This window comes from Anopheles moucheti, chromosome 2, assembly GCF_943734755.1.
Source record: "Anopheles moucheti chromosome 2, idAnoMoucSN_F20_07, whole genome shotgun sequence".
Classification (NCBI taxonomy): Eukaryota; Metazoa; Arthropoda; class Insecta; order Diptera; family Culicidae; genus Anopheles; species Anopheles moucheti.
In genome coordinates, this window is record NC_069140.1 from 57,698,177 (window position 1) to 57,711,245 (window position 13,069).

Sequence of the window (13,069 nt, forward strand, 5' to 3'; positions counted from 1 at the left end):
AAGACTCCTGCAAGCGTCAGGCTTTCAGTTTCTAGTAAAGCAACCATGAACAAAGTGGACAGAGTTCTCCAAAATAACAAACCCTACGTGACATGACGACAAACACTTGAACCAAGTAGGAAACCAATTGCCTTACGATTGAGGCAGTCCTGGGCCAGGTTTGGAAAACATTACAAACTACAACCACCTCGCATTATACCCGCCATCCGCGCTAAGCCAATCAGGTCACGTAGTACAGACAGGCTCGGACACGACCACGTGCACATCATGGTACCGATATGCCACAGCCATCGATCAAACACACGTTACCACCGGCTCACCAGGTCGCGGATTACAGCTCGAGGCATTTCGAGCGGAAAGGCCATCGGCACATTAAAGATTCATTTCCGTGCAACAGGACATCTTCATCCTTTGTGTCCGTACCGTTACGCTCATCGCTAGTAATGTGTGTGTTGGTCGACAAAAATGCCATCCTTCGCGGCAGTGGTGGCTCGTAAAAAAACACCAACAGGCAAACAACATATGCACAAGAAACGCGGTCACTACTATTGCTACGTCCCTTTTGCGAAACGGAGCGTTGGAAATTAGGTCGGTTTCGTTTATTCAGCGACAAGGATGGTAGGTCTAGGCGGCTATCTGCAAAACTTTGCTGGTGCCATTTCGCGGTACTTTTAATTAGTTTATCGCGTGTGTTGGAGAGATGTGTTTGTCGCAATCTCGGTACGGATACCCTAGAGCGTATCGTTCATAAAACCAATTGAATCATTGAGCATTTGGTGGTTTTAAAATTACAGAATATAATCGATCGACGATGATAGACTTTTTGGTATAAATTCAAACGAGAACTTTATTTTCCTTCGCGTACCAAACTCGAAAACCGAACGTGTAGAAGTTGAAATTTGCTCAAGACATACGACAAATATGTGGAATATAATGAAGCTATTTATTTAATACTAAAAATGAAGCAAAAAATGAAAATGAAGAAAAAAACTGGTGGAAACTTCGTTCTGGACAAACTAATGGAAAACTGTTGAAAATGTCCGTTGGAAAATATTGACGAAAACTGCTTTTGAAAATTCAGTGAAAATTGCTGAACATTCCGTTGAAATCCGTAGCAATAAAATAAGGGGTGAACAGAAGAAACTATTGTAAATAGCTATTGGTAACTTTGCAGACCCGTGCTAAGCCAAAAAAAAAAAGAAATGGATGAAATACCGAGGACGTCTTTTACATAGATGCACACGTGTTAGCACTGACTATAGTACAGTTTACACTCTATACATGACGTCAGCACCGCATAGTACTGTTTACATTCAACAGATGACGCTAGCTACGACACATGTTTTGCGTATTTGAACATAAATGTCGCCAGCAGTGCACAGTTCTACAAATAGCCAAAAGATGGCGCAAACATATTTTGTCCTTTTTTTTGCGCGATAAAAATTATAAATTAATATAAAAAGAAATGTGCTTCAGCGAATATTTAATAATTGGCAAAATACAAAACTGATACTTTTGAAATCCACATAAAAACAAGCAAATTATTGCATCTTCGTAATTCGAGAACCGCACTGGGTTAAGTGTGTGGGAAAAGGCAGCATATAAGAATTTCACTCTTTCCATTTCTTTTATCTCACAGCTCTAGAAACAGTTCAATTGAACAAATACTTTCTTCTTTGTTTAAAAATAACACATAATGCGTTTTATTTGGTTCAAGAACTTTATTTGTAAAATCACATATTCATAATATAATGAGATCAACCTGAAGTTAAAAGTCAACCTAAATATCCGATAAAGTGCCATGTTCTGAACACGCTACGATGACGTTCACCAAGAGAAGCTGCCCTTGAACGGGAAATGCTAGTGTTGCTACTATTATTTTATGAAACATTAGACCATTAGGGGACATGAAGTGAAAAAAAAAACAACTAAGTACAAATTCAATCAAATGTTACGACAATAAGGGTTAATTTAAGTAATACCATGATTAAATTAAATAAAACTTTTCCTTTCTATCCCATCCCCTTCCTTATTCTTTCTTGTCATTACGTATTTTTAGTTCAGCCGATCAATTTCCTAAACAAGGAACCCTATTCTATCATATAAGGTTCTCAATAATGGTCTTTGGGAAAGAAAACAGCAACGTACGATGTGTGTTAATAATTTGAATTATATTTTACAAAACAGATTCCAGAAAGTAAACGGAAAGAAATGTTCACCAAAATAGCTACAGCGCAATTGAAAGTGAAGAAGGTAATCAAGAGCAGAGAAAGGTGAGAAATATAAATATACGTATCTTCTCTATTACCACGTTCCCGTCGCGTTCAATCGCGCATTACAAAACTGGTGGCCTGTTGGAATTTTCGATCGTTTGTAATTGCACTGAACTGATCGATGCGTGCCGTGCTGCTCGGCGCTTGCCACGATGCACTCCGCATCACACTTCTACATTATCATCAGTGGGTTTTTTGTTCTATCTATTTCAGAAACACCTCCTCTTTCAGGCACACTCACACACACGCACAGCACGAACACATACACCTGGCCGCTCCTCTTCCTGCTTCCTGCCCACCCGTTTCCTAACCTAGGCGTTGCTGCCTTTTATCGATCATTCGTTTTCTAGGATGCTGTTCCGTAAATGAAGTTCAAGAGGAGCCTATATGTGAGTCCTAGGGATGGGGGATCTGTCTGACCTGTTAGGGATCGGGGAGACCGGCGAGCGAGAGAGAGGAGCATCTATCTACAACTGCCCCGTCGGCGGGGATCCGGAAACCGAACGCTAAACGTTACATCGCTTTGATTGAAAACTACGCTCTGACCGCTTACCTGCGAAACAGCGAACGGACGCATTATGTGGCCCGGTCGGTACCGCGCTACTTACACTGTTCGATAATCGATTACTTGCGTTTAATATAAAGGACTAGTGGGGGGGAATATAACTTGATTATGCAGTTACCTGGTACTGATAATGTTACGTTGTTCGTTTCACTTTTAGCGCTTACCTACACTTACTCTAGATACAGAAACACAAGCTTACCGCAGATCGTCTCAACAACTCAACACAACAAAAGGAACAAAACATGTGGACATCTTCCTATTATACACATTGCTTTTTTGCTTCACCGAAAAGAGAATGCCACGCACGGGATATGAAAGCCAAACGGAAGAAAAACAAAATAGGGAACGCACAAGCTCGCGCTCGCACACTCGCGTATGCGGGAAATAAAACTAACTAAAAAACTAGGTGATGCCACCCAACCGTTCCTACCGCCAGCCTGAGATAGATACTGTGTACTCTGGGACGATCTGGTCCTGTTTGCTACTGCGCTACTAATTTCGCTTCGCTAATCCCTTCCAGTGCGGAGCCTCGTTGTGATGAAATGACGATTCCTAGAGTACGGTTTCTGCCCTTCGAACAAATTATGATGCGGATGTGATTGATTTCAACCTGATTTAAATATTCCTATTTATACATGTATAAATGTTTGTAATATGTACCGTTGCACTTATTGTTGGTAGTAGGTATTTCTTTTTCTCCTCTTTGCTTTCTGGTTTGTTTGCTAGTGTTGAAATTAACTAACTGCACTTTTATCGCCTTACAAGAGAGTACACGAAACGAACGCTACCTCTTGTTAGCGACTGTGTAATTTATAGAACTATATATGCAGATCTTCCTGTTACCATTTTTCCGAAATCGACGTGCAGTAGTAGGGGAGTCCCACCCCGTTCCATTACACGCTGCCCGTGCTACCTGGCCAAGTGTTTTCCGCATGTCAACACAGCGAGTCGGTAAAACGGCCCACTGGCTCTTTGACGCTAATTTCCCCTTTTCTGTACCATGTACCATGTCTTGTACGGCGGATTGGCCCTACCGTTTTACCGTTTCTTAACACCAGGAAAAGAATGGGCTCTTATTTTGGAAGCGCTGCTGGAATGAGAAAAATCTCGAAGATCCCGGATTAACCTTCGATCTGAAACGTAAAGATGGATGAAAATAGAAAACACATTTAGTAAACGTTTGCAAACACGTAACATTAGCCATAACTCAACAGGGTGCACAGCAAAGCGGTGTGAGTAAATAAATCAAAACATGCAAGTTTCATTAGTTAGAATAAAACACTTTGTTTACTGTTAATGGCACTAGGTAAGTCATTACATCGGAACAACGGATCGGAATAGAGGGAGCAAAACTATAAAAGCATTGTGTTAAGGCAACGGAATCACAGAGAGTCACTACTCCTGTTTAGAAGCACATCGTCTCCGCACCGGAAGCGGCGCGTGAAAATCGGACCAACCTCTCGACGATGACGGCCGGCATCTGGACCAGCTGCACAGGGCTCTTGCCGTCCTTTAAAGCTTGGGTCAGATTCAACATCTGACCGCGCATCACAGACATCTGCCGCTCGAACAAGCCCCGGTCGAAGCCCTTGTCCTGCTTGAACAGTTCGTACAGCTCGTTGCACAGCTCCTCGCAGAAGTTCGGATCGGAGAGCGACGGCAGCACCAGATCCTTGATGTCCTGGCTGAAGGGTTGCTTTGCCTGCGGCAGCCAGGCCCAGTGGTACGGGTAGGCGCGCCACGAGTCGGGATGTTTGAACGGAAACGCGAGCCCGTTATCGATGGCCGCGATCCGTATTTCGGGCAGTTGCACAAGATTCCAGTCCGTGTGCTCCATCATCTCCAGCCGGCTGCTACTGCGCGGTATATACCCACCGCCACCGTTCATCCCATTCGCCAGCCCGTTCACACCGTTCGGGCTGGTTGCTGTCGGGCTGGTTGGCACGATCGACGGCTGATCGTACTTTATCAGCCAATTGTCATTGCCCCGATCCGTGTTTCGAATGATGTAGTCCAGCACTACCAGCCGCTCGAACTGTAGCTGGAACTTTTGGCCCAGTCGCGTCGGCAGCGGTTCCTGTTCGAACCGGCGCAACCAGTAATCGGCATCCTTGTACCCATCGACGAACAGCTGAAACGAACCGGTCTTCGGTGGGAGCGACATGCGATTGAATCGTGCCGCCGGAATGCGCTCCTTGATCGTTTTCTTTATGCGAGCCTTCTGCCGATCGATGCGCGGATAGTTGAACGTTTCCGAGACAAGTCGTACAACGCGCGTCTTCGGTACGATATTTAGGTTTAGTTTTTGGTCCACTAGACTAGCTCCGGCTTCCGAGAGATACCTGCGGTGTGTAGTGAATGGACAAAACGAAGAAACTGGATGAAAAATCGAATACTATGTCGTAGGCACATTTTCATTCCTTTACCCTTGGTTCGGTATCAGACAGGCGCGTCCAAAACAGCACGGACAGCACAGTTTGTGCATCCATTTGGTCCACTTGGGATTTAACCTTCCGTACGGTTCTTCATCTTTTGGTTTGAAAACGGCAATTACTTTCTGCAATTAAAAAACACAAGCAAAACAAAAGCACCTCTTAGTGGTTTAACAAACACCAGGGACAATTGCAGGCCAGCTTTCGGGCGAATGGGATATTAATTGTACGATTCATACCAAAATTTCTTATAAACCACTTCATGAAATAGAAATTCCCCATACATTCAAATCATCACGCAACGATTTGAATGAGAATCGTTTGGGTAAAGCGTTTACTATATGCTCTTCGTTGCCGGATGGATTACCCTCAGCATATTTCTCGAGGAACATTCCGTTGAAGAATGAGCAATTTCGAATGGAAGAAATGGTATTGAGAACATTGGCTTACTTTGGCGGGATTCTTGACGAAGTACGATCCACTACTTCCTTGGTAGATACGTTCCGGATAGATGCCAGCATCGATCGCTATTTCTGCAGAGTACACTAGATCACTGAAGTGAGGATCATCTGGAAAAGAATAATGATGTACAATCGATTAGTTATGTTTGTAAATACTTTCGTAAGTAGTTAAACTTCAACTGTAATGGAGAGCAGAGTCTTTTGCAATTCAAATCCAGATTGCGATTTTGATTTCTTTTCAGCACTATGTGCTCTATATCTCACGAGCGAACGTTTCGTTTAGATAATAACATCAGCATAACCAGAACATGTTTCTTTTACTATAGAATTTAGCAGGAAATATTTCCATTCTCCAATGTGTAGTGCCTCTTGGTGCAACTGGCCATTTTTCGGTGGTTTACCTGGCTCTGTTCTGCCTTGCTGAATACTATGAGTCACGTTGGCAATCAGAACATTCTGAGCATGTATATGCAGGCGATTCGAAAACACTAAACGACCGGTGCACCCAAGTTCTTATCGGCCAACGTTTGTAACAATCGCTAGGTGGTGTGCGTCGGAAACACCGTCTACATGTAACTGCCATTCGCAAGAACACCGTTCTCTGCTAACCGTGCTCCACACGCAACGCCACTGCCGTTCTAAGGTAGCGCGCGCACGAATGAGGTTATCGCGAAAAGGAGAAATACAACGTTTCGATTCAGTTCGTTTCATTTTGTGGTCCAAAACCCACACCAAACAACAGTCTGAAGGGAAAACGGGGTTTGTTAATTTTAATTAGTGGGTCCTTTCACAAAAACCCTGCGGTAGTTTCTTGTGGTTGTTTACCGTAAAGGTAGTCGGGTAGGGTTGGGCCGCGGGCATCTGTGTCAGGTGGCACAGCTTTCTTCATCGGTTGTCCGTGCAAATCCGATTAAAGATTTCCCACGTTCGTGCGAAACTTTGACTGACTGGGACTCTTCACGCTTTGATCTGTGCACGGTACTATCACGGCGAGCTACTGCTGGCATACATATTATGCACATGGTATATTGCTGAAAGATCCTTAGACGAAAAATGTATTTTAATGACATATTCTCGTCCGTAAGGACACAAATTATAACACAAAATTGGCTTCTCGCCAGTAAACGTTATCTGACGATGGTGGAATGGGTTTTACGGGTAGTAGTAATGGGAGGATGAGATGTCCCATTCTACGATGGGAATTTTGCATTCAATTTTCGCAAGCCAAATATAGCACAATAAACAATATAGAGCCGCACACAATGAGCTGTGGCTATATTGTGGGAAGAAAACCTAATTGTTCGGATTATTTTTGGAAAGTACGGAAATGACGATGGTCCCACCAATCGATGCACAAGGTCACGTTTTATAAGACACACTACTTATGCTTCGAAAACGCCATCGGTGTGGCTAAGAACAAGATGTCCCAGGGAACAGGGTGCAATGGAATGAAACGTTCGAGGCAAATCGATACGAATGTTTCCCTTTTGCGAAACTTGAGTGCACTAGTATGAGAGTGCAGATGTGCATTATTTCAGTGTGCAATGAGTGCACAAAATGGCAAAACGATTGCAATGTACATTCACTTCGCACGCCTGAAAGATAACTTGCAGTGCCGTGTCATTAAGTAATCGCATGATCGATATCCTTTTCGTGTTCTTCAGGTTCTATTCTGTCCATCCACGGAGCTATTGCTGCCGGAATACGGTGCGTTCGGTTCCAGCGTTCTAGAAAAATCGTAACCACACGCCCCCACAGCAAAACCGCTAACCACAGACAAGGATGTCCGCAAACAACATTTCTTCACCATTTCCTTTCGGGGGTTTCACATTAGCGTTTGCCCTGATACATGCTACGCAAATGAAGCAAAACAAATGAAGCTCCCAGCACAGCTGGACAAAATCTCACAGACCTAGTTCCGCTCAGAAGGGTTTCACGTGTCACCATTGGGGGAACACCACGTGACTGTGCCCAAACAAATGAGCAGGCGAATGCGATTCCTGGTATGCTCGTACGGTTGTGAGTCATGCGAGCGAAAGAGAGACCATTCTTCCCCCTTTCGAAAGGCTGACCAGCAAAGTTTGACTCTTGTCGATAAACCACTCTTTTCCGCTGGCGAAACAACCGTACCTGAAATATCGTTGTACGGATAGTAATCGTCGTCATTGATAAGAAACTCTCCGTTGATGCATTCGACACGGGTGGAACCGCCGTGGACGCCCGCACCGGATGCTTCCTCAGCCAAGCAAACGATGGCGGTATTGAAGTGAAAGGTGTGCCCGGTGTCGTACTGCTTTACGCCTGGCCGTTCGATACCCTTCCGCAGCACATCGTACACAACTTCATGCGGATCATCTGGCGGTGCGATAATGTTACACGGGGTGCCCGGTCCGTGGTCTATCAGCCGGTGCGCTATCGTAGAGGAAACAGCTGTCCCAGTGGTGGACAGGTCCGTGCCAAGCAGGTACGTGGGATTGATCACCGAAAGGGATCCTTCCGTCTGCGGCAGGGAAGCGGACGGTGTGGTACGACGCTCTGGTTCATCCTCGGACAGGATGTCGCTACCGTTCAGCGGTGCGACGATGTTACTGTCGTCCAGGATGAAAATGTTCGAGTTTTCCACAAGCATTGCCACATGCAGGGGGTGTACAAGAGGCAAGCTGTCTGGGGACTTTAAAATGCCACCCGCTGGTTCCTTTGTGTGATTCTGCTGCTGGTACTGTTGCGTTGGTGTAACTTAATTACGAGGTGTCCACTCCTACACGTGCGACCTTCGCTTCCTTGACGCGACGGCATAATAATCCTTCGGGCAGCTAAGTCCTCGTCCTCGTCGTAAGCAAGAAAATCGCTGGTGTGGAATTGTTCAGCTTACTTCAGACCAAACGGAATTGTACCGATGGGGTATAGTCTGCCTTGACAACAGTGTCAAGATCACGTCATCAAATTTCTCGATAACTACGACGTAGTACGTACAGCAGGCATGTTGAAATATATCGCACTTGTGCCAGATGTGAGATGGAAACAACAAAATTCTACACTGCTTATCACATGAACTACACACATACACACAGACACAAACACGAACACGAGACAGACGTAAACTGTCTAAGTGTGATTTGCTTTTTCCGAAGTGCACACAAATTTTCACTCGCTACGCAAGGCGCGATGTCGTCACGGCCTGCTAGTGGAATGTATGGTACAAGGAAAACAAAAGGAAACACAACACGGCGAATGGCAGAACATCTCCCTGCTTTAGGCGAAGCTTTCTCTTAGCAACACGAATCACGGAAAAACCATGGCCAGCGACAACAGCAAAGCAGTAGCGGTCCGGGTTAGTGCAGGTATCTTCCCGGGGGCAACCCGACCGACCGACCGACCGTACGGTGGCCGTATACACGCTCGAAAGTGAAAACTTCAACTGGCGGATGGCGCCACGACTCGGTACGTCTGAAGCTCCAAAGCTCTCGCCGACAGTGGCCGATGCCGGTGCAGGAAAATCAGTCGAGCTTAAAACGACGACCACCAGCAGGGGCTAAATTTCACACACCCAAACAAGAGCGTAGTAGCGTTGTGAACCATGGTATCGCAGCACGTTGTATTCGCAAAGAAAAACATGTGGCATTGAGGGAAAACTGGGAGACGAAACTTCTCCGACTGTCAACGTGGAGTAACGTGGCCGACAAATGGAAAGCTCCACAGTGGAGCATGTGCGTATGCATTGTGTGTCGTCATCAATACAGCAACCGTCGCTAGGATTACTTCAGAACAATATTATTTTCCGCGAAACAGTGTACTCGTTTTGCTGAAAGCTGCCAAAGTTTCCATTCGGAGCTTTTTCCGACCAGTTTGTGCGTACGCTCGAAGCTTTACGATGCAAGAACATGAAGCGGACTGCAAGAGAAACAAAGTTTGTTCGTTACACTGACGGTCCGGGAAGCCAAAACACAGGTTCCGTTGTAGTTGCTAAGGAAAACAATTACCGTAAAGGTTAAAAAACTCTTGTAACTAATTTTCTTATGTGAGGAAAGCTATAAGCTAGGAAAAGCTGATGATCGAATTCATTTCTTTTACACAATTTTCGAAAAACGTGTTGTCCTTGAACTGGAAGAAGCTTATTTAACAACGGATTTAACAATCTATTAAACTAAGAAACAACCTAATATATACTCGTTCTTCGATTTTCTACTTCATTCGATTGAAAACATATATTTTAGTATTGTTTCTTTATCAATGGAGTGTTTACTTCTTCTGCAGAGAAGCGAAACTATATTGTTAATTGCTAGTGCGTACAATGGCTAAGTAAAAGGCCATATTTTATAGCTTCTTTGAGCTGTTCCAACACATAGACACAGAAATAACCTATGAAGAAGCCGATGGCCATTGCTTCCAATCGTTCCGATTTTGTTCGAAGTGGAAAGAAATAACGAACAAACGAAATGGTTCGTGCTTCACTGCCAAGGTTAAATGTGCACGACGGAGCAGGGTGGATTGGAAAGGGACACAGTAATATAATTGAACCTTGGCCATTAGTTTTATTTCGTATTCATTAGATAACGAAACAATCGTGTCATATAACCCATTCGTAATTCGTATATTAACATTTGGAGAGGAAAGAAATATTCTCGTTTGCACAAAGCACATCAAGTAAAGTTTCTGTAAAGCAAGTCAGCTTCATCATTATTTGATAAGAAATATGATTAGTGAATGGTAATCAAATGTAAATGATGTAACAAATTCGAAACAAAAGAGATAACAGTGCGTATTCTGATTAAAGAACCTAGTAAGATTCTAAGTAAAAAGACCAAAAATAGAACACAAACTATTTGTCTCATTAAACATGATAAGGAACGGATCACGCCAAAGTAGCGTATTCCAATGCAACACTACTAGCTCGTAATTGAGATTTCGTCTCTTCTAGAGTAGATTACTTGGCTTACAACAAATCCTTTTGCTGACTAGCAATGATTTGTTGTTATTGGGCACAGCATCATGTTCCAGCATCGACAAGAAAGGCGATAAGCTGCCAGACAGTAACTGCGGCAACAACACTGCTCACATTGGCAGCAAATGTACCGCCGGGGATTGTTTTTTACCCAACCACAACGATGGTGGTCATTACACGACATGGAATGAGAGCAGTTGTAGGTTTTCCTACGTATGACATCCATTCATTGCATGACCAATGCACAAACGCTCGACCATTACCTACAGTCTCTAGCGGCGCACCGAGTACCCGCAGCAGCATCTATGAGGCTGACAACTTTAACAAGATAAGCGTAATTCATTTTCGTTTTAGCATTCTGCCTCATACAATGATGCTGCTTCAGGGTGCTGCGATTTACGTGCAGACTATTGCCTTAAGATTAAAATGCTGCGGATGTCTTTAGGTGCTGTTTGTTGTGTCACACTTCATCATCAAATCTTTCATCATCTTTTGTTCGGCCCGAGGGAATCGCTAGTTCGTTCGCGCCTAAAGCCCCTTAAACTGATGAGTCACAGAGCTGTGCGTTAGTGGGTGAGTGAATGTGGCCACTTACCGGGAAATTGATTGTACGTAATCTCATGATCTCGCGACCCCAGCAGGGGTTGCGATTCTCGATCGATGCCGGAATCCAGCGTGATGCCTTCGAAGCTGACGTCCGGCAGCACGAGCGGCGTACCGTCCCCGGTGTCCACTACGGTGGTGGCCACGGTCGAGGCTGAAGATGCAGACAGCCGCGACGAACTTTGGTTGTTCACGCTCTGTTTATTGTCTGCCGCGGCGCCAAACAACGGTACAGAGTTTGGCGGTAGCAGGTCGTTCACGATCGCATCGCTTACGTCTCGTTCACCGTTGCCTGATGCAGGATGCAACGTTGGCGATTGTAGATGTTCGTGCGCACCGGAAACGACCGATAGTTGATTCACCTTTTCGCGGAGCGCCTGCAGGGCCTGCGGTGGTGACCTTGGGTCGTTGTGAAGAGTACCGTTTCCGGCTGCAAGTATTGGGGATGTGAGTCCGTTTGATATGATGACGGTATCGACAAGATTACTGCTGCTTGTGTCTCCGAAGTCCAGATCCACAAGCGTTCCTTCGGAGGTCATTTGACCGATGCTGTTCTTTGTTATCCGACGGATGACACCATCGAATATTTCACACACTGCACTAAAGGGAGTCTCGGTTGCACTGGATGATGGATCCTAAAGCACACAGGTTCAATCAAAGCTGGATGGTAGGTCGAGCAGAACACCGCTCGTCAAGGGAAACCAAGTTCGATCGCTAGATTGGCTGGAAAGTCGAAAAAGCCGTCGTCCTTCGCGCGTGGTGTTGAATTCGGTACCGTACGCTTGTTGTTTGCCATCGACTATTGTGATGCTGCCTGGTGCAAACGTCTCATTATTATCGACGTTGTGTTGTACTGCGGTGGACACGCAATTTCTACCAACAAAGCACACACCAATTATTGGGCAACGGGTTGGGACTTAAAATATTGCCTTTTTTCACACAATTCAATTATCATACTGTTGCGCACGAGTGTCAACAACGTAGCAGAGGTTTAGATTTATAATAAACACTACAATTGTTGTAGAAAATCTGCAACCAAATCCGATCCACCCCAGCTGGTATATCTTTTAGCACTTTTTTATTTAGCAAGCTGACTGATTGCCTTTTACTGACGCACTAACACCACTTTATTTGTCCCTTGCTACGCAGCACGCACACACACCAGGTTGCTGTTATCTGCGTCACGCGTCGACTGTCATTCGCTGTGTTTATAACCTACGATCGGAAGCGGCTTTAGGAACACTACAAATGTTGCTTTGTTGATTCAGTGCTTTGCGACCAAAAGAAAGTGCATTCTTGTTCGCAAGATCTTTCGATGAACTTGACCAAGGGACGAATGTGATCAGCTGATCGCATAAACAGACAAAGCACGCGATGGAAGTCTAAAGTGCTGACATGATGGAAATTTTGTTCCATGTCTCTCATTGAAACCAGTACCAGGCATAGTTGTATTATTGAACTATTCTGTAATTTTCGAGATTCGAGATTCGCCGATTGAACGTAAAATGATGGCATTAAGGAATGTAGTTTAAGAAATAGAATGAAAGCAAATAGCTCGATATGAAATATACCATCTACCACCACGTCAAAGATAAACCATTCTGAAACATGTGATACGATTGTGGGATGCACAACCTTTAACGCACGATTGTGTCAATAAAATCTGATTGAGCAAGACAAATTGCGTTGGCATGTGCCCGGGAAGAGAAAAGAGACAATCTGTTGACTCCAAGCTTCTGAATTTTATGAGCATTGTTTTAAGTGCATTCCTAGCTCTGTAACGATCGAATCTC

General features: G+C 44.6%; 1 protein-coding gene across 2 annotated transcripts; it reads right to left on the reverse strand.

The window, feature by feature from the left end:
* Nucleotides 1-1,795: 1,795 nt before the first annotated feature.
* On the reverse strand, nucleotides 1,796-12,339 carry LOC128309884 (phosphatidylinositol 4-kinase type 2-alpha). 2 transcript variants are annotated; one of them, XM_053046375.1, is made up of 5 exons: nucleotides 11,269-12,339; nucleotides 5,721-5,839; nucleotides 5,265-5,395; nucleotides 4,296-5,180; nucleotides 1,796-3,971 (listed from the first exon to the last, which is right to left on the reverse strand). In XM_053046375.1, the coding sequence occupies exons 1-5, from the start codon at nucleotides 11,813-11,815 to the stop codon at nucleotides 3,887-3,889; spliced, it is 1,767 nt and encodes a 588-aa protein (XP_052902335.1). In that variant the 5' UTR covers nucleotides 11,816-12,339; the 3' UTR covers nucleotides 1,796-3,886. The 2 variants fall into 2 exon arrangements, with proteins under 2 accessions (XP_052902335.1, XP_052902338.1); XM_053046378.1 differs by lacking the exon at nucleotides 11,269-12,339 and adding an exon at nucleotides 7,862-8,131 and having other exon boundaries at nucleotides 2,086-3,971.
* Nucleotides 12,340-13,069: the final 730 nt, after the last annotated feature.

What these genes read in the sequence shown, in the direction of transcription:
- LOC128309884 (XM_053046375.1), bottom strand. Translation starts at nt 11,815, where the DNA reads ATGACCTCCGAAGGAACGCTTGTGGATCTGGACTTCGGAGACACAAGC. An exon ending in TACGTACAATCAATTTCCCG is followed by an intron (nt 5,840 to 11,268) that starts GTAAGTGGCCAC and finishes ATTCTTTTCCAG; the next exon opens with ATGATCCTCACTTCAGTGAT. An exon ending in TGTCTGATACCGAACCAAGG is followed by an intron (nt 5,181 to 5,264) that starts GTAAAGGAATGA and finishes TACACACCGCAG; the next exon opens with GTATCTCTCGGAAGCCGGAG.